A 3,545-nucleotide genomic window follows, 5' to 3' on the forward strand; every position below is an offset into this window, starting at 1 on the left:
AGCAACTCCCCTGCGGAATGCATAAGCTGTGACGATTTGAGGAATCGGAAACCACAGCTTTGTGTCGTTCTGAAAGTACGACTCATCGACGCATTGATAACCTCTCGGCGGTGACCAAGGCCTCTGGTCTTCCTTTGGGATTATGAACGAAACCCCGTGCGCGTTGAGATCTCGGAGAATAGCTTCCACCGACTCTACGGTAGACTTCATCTTCTCGACGTTCGGCCAGTCTTGTCCATCAGCAACGGAAGGTCAAATCCGCCAGGCCTCCAATGGACTCTCCTCGGCGAAAATGTTCCCCAGATAGTAACTGATCGGAACGGTCGAGATGTCGACCGCCTCTTGACCATCGTCGTCGTCCCGGAATTGTTCCCTCGCCTTCGAGACTAGGAGACGTTGCGCTAGATCCATGTTCCCTGTGTCCATCATTGCTTCGTGATGGATATCCTCCGGATCCTCAAAAGAACCCCGAGCAAGTGATACTTTCTTCCCCTTTTGCTCCCGAGTTAACCGTTGGGACGACGACATCTCGGATAATCAAAGTTCTAACAAAGAAATTAAGAGAGAGAAGGAGAGTAGAGAGAGAAAGTACCTTGATGCTGCGGAGAAAAATGAGATGAAGCGAAGAGGGTGCGCTATTTATAGGAAAAGGCAAGCGCTGGGATCAAGGCGTAATAATTACGCCTAATAAGGCCTAAATGGGCCTAAACCCTATTGGCGCGTGACCGACAGACGCGCCGTTCGTTTTCTCGACAGAAAAGCGTCTGCCTCGCGGTCATATCGGTTCGATTCCTCAACAGCAATCACAACCGTCCAACTCAAGATAACGTCAGTTCAGGTTATTTGCTCGGATTAAGTCTTTTATTCTCCGAACTAAAAACACCAAATTCATCGAAGATCGATTACTCGACTCATCGACGAACTAGGGGGGGGGCTTACTATTGGGGATGGATTGAACCCATCCACAAAGCCCATCGAACAAAAGGCCCAATCCGATAAGCCGAATAGTCGTCGGCTCGGGAGCCGATATTCGGAGTTCCGACTCGACTATAGACTGCTTTTACTCGAACAGAGAGCCGACAGAGCATGATCGACTTAGCAACTCGGGACGAGCATTCACTAGCCAGGCCCGAAAGGCCGACGAGGCTCAATCGATTAAAAATGAATTAGGTTAAGTCGATCAGATAAAGACTATAAAAGGAGAGGAAAGCAAAGGAGAAAGGGCATCGACAGTGGGCTGCACAAACTTAGTGGCGAGATTAGGGTTTATTGTCCGTACAATCATCTCTCTGCTATTTGTACTTTTCCGGTTTAAGCTTTCACGAGCTCCGGCTTGCCATTACTTTCTCCACCTTTGTAACCTCATCTCGAAATCTAATAAACGCCTCTGTTCGACCCATTTTAGTATTGTTTACTTCACCTGAGACCAAACTCACCTTAAACATTGGCCATCAGTACCGAATGATTGGTTGCGATGCTAAAGAGTACAGAGGCGTGGCTGTTCTTCCGCTTAACAAGGAGGGAGAAGGAGATTTTGTTGTTCTCCTCAACTGCACTAGTGTTTTGATGGTGTTAAGAAGTAATGAAATGAGGTGGAGGCGGTTTCAGACACTCTCAACAGCTACGTGCGATGATTTAGTCACTTTTAGAGGCAGATTTTATGCACTCTTTGTTAACGGAGACGTTTCCGGTTTCGATCCTCATTTCCTGGAACTGACTCCCCTGGTACGTTTAGAGCTTCTCAACTGTGGTTGGTCCACCTCTCTGGTTCCATCTGGTGATGATGAACTTTTCCTGGTTGAGAAAATCATCCCTCATAATGGCAATGCATTAGACTTCGCTAGGTTAACGCTAAGAGTGTGTAGGCTAGATGTGGAGGCTGGTCAATGGGTCGTGGTCAAAGATATAGGAGACTGTGTGTTTATTATTGGAGACTTGGGAACTGTCTCTTGCTCAGCTAAAGAGCTTTCTGATGGTTGTGGTGTGTGCGTGAACTCAATTTTGTTTACTTATGGGCCAGGCAACGTAACATACTCCTACAAATATGAAGACGACCTCAACTGTTGGAGATATTCAAGAGAGAAACGTGCGACTATCCTCAGCAGGTCTCCGGTAGTGGCTCTCCGGGTTGAACGGTAGGTCTTCGGATTCTTGAGACATCTATTTAATTATTTTATTAGGTTCGGTTCTGAATTTTCGATGTGATTTTAGGTAAAGAGTTTGTGATAGGGTGAAAGTAGATCACTTAGTATTCTAGTTTTAGTACAGTTTTGTGCGTTCCAGGAACACATTTGTCTGTCTATGCTCTTGATATCACAGTCGTGTTTTGACCAAATTTTTTTTATACTAGATCTTCAGCAGATGCATATAGCCACCGTGCATCGCCACAAGTCGGTAAAAGTGTATACTTTACATTATGAGGCGATCATAAAAGACAGGAGACTAGGTCTGATCCTTGGTCTAATTGCAAGGACACGTTATTATTACTCATAGTTCCGTATTCAGATCGCTTCTAGACGTGTGTTCAATTAAAAAAAAGATCGGTTCTAGACTTCTAGCTCAAATTGTTCTCTCTAGTGTTTCTCACCTTGTCGGTGAACAAGGCGCAGTGACATCTTCAGTTTCGTTACGTTTCTGTTTTTTCTCTCTTTCTTTTCTTTGAAGAATTTTTATTTTCCAACGTTATTTTTTGGTTTCCCTGTCTTTTCATAACGCAACTGTTAATGAAAGTTGTTGAGTGAGTTATTAATTATAGGGTTTTCTGCCAAAAAAAACTTCAATGTGGTTTTTTTTGGAAATTAATCCGCGAACTCAAAAACCCACGGGTCAACCCTCCAAGTGCCAGTCAAACCGCAATATAACCCTCGGCCGTATTTATGTGTATTTGACTGTGTATAATTTTAACATTTTTTCAATACTAGGTCGTTTTGGCGCTAATTTTTTAATGAAAAAAATTTGTTGAACCCCACCTTCATTGTGCATTTACGCAAGCTCCCATGTCCGAGAAAAATAAGGTCATTTCGTTTTAGAAATCTATATAATTGCGTTTGTTAAGTAAACAAATATATTTGTTGGCCGAGATGGTTATATAGCATGCACATGGTATTTATGGTTCAAATTTCAAACCACGAGTAGAAAATAATTTACAGAGTATATCTGTATAAACATCCAAGACATCATCATCAAGGGACCCACATGAGACAAGCATGGGATCCACCTGGAGACTTTGAAACAACACGACAAAGATCTCCATCAGCCAACCAAGACTTGACACGTAGCAACAAAGTGTCGGCACAATCAGAAGACGACACGTGGCAACCAATCAGTATGCAAGCTTCGTCTATAAAAGGAACCCATGAGGAAGAACGAAGCACGGGCAATTTGGCCAAGCTCTTTCTCACTCTAAAATGCTCTCCCTTCTCTCTAGAAATTCTGTAAAATTTTACATTCTGCAAACAACTCTGCAATCAAAGTTTGTAACACCAAGATCAATAAAAATAAGTATTAATCGTAATCTTGTCATCATAAGTTTGTTTTTAATCCAG

The 3,545-nt window shown here is 43.2% G+C and overlaps 1 protein-coding gene across 1 annotated transcript; it reads left to right on the top strand.

Annotated features, from left to right (window-relative positions):
* Positions 1–616: 616 nt before the first annotated feature.
* On the top strand, positions 617–2,420 carry LOC106338943 (F-box/kelch-repeat protein At1g64840-like). The gene is made up of 3 exons (XM_013777802.1): positions 617–671; positions 1,406–2,135; positions 2,351–2,420. The coding sequence occupies exons 1-3, from the start codon at positions 617–619 to the stop codon at positions 2,418–2,420; spliced, it is 855 nt and encodes a 284-aa protein (XP_013633256.1).
* Positions 2,421–3,545: the final 1,125 nt, after the last annotated feature.

This window comes from Brassica oleracea, chromosome C4 (assembly GCF_000695525.1).
Source record: "Brassica oleracea var. oleracea cultivar TO1000 chromosome C4, BOL, whole genome shotgun sequence".
In the NCBI taxonomy this organism is placed as follows: domain Eukaryota; kingdom Viridiplantae; phylum Streptophyta; class Magnoliopsida; order Brassicales; family Brassicaceae; genus Brassica; species Brassica oleracea.

Excerpts from the sequence above, each read along its gene's own strand:
- LOC106338943 (XM_013777802.1), top strand. The coding sequence starts at position 617 with ATGAAGCGAAGAGGGTGCGCTATTTATAGGAAAAGGCAAGCGCTGGGA. Across the intron at positions 672-1,405 it reads GCAAGCGCTGGGATCAAGGC|TATTGTTTACTTCACCTGAG; the intron begins GTAATAATTACG and ends GACCCATTTTAG. Across the intron at positions 2,136-2,350 it reads GTGGCTCTCCGGGTTGAACG|ATCTTCAGCAGATGCATATA; the intron begins GTAGGTCTTCGG and ends TTTTTATACTAG.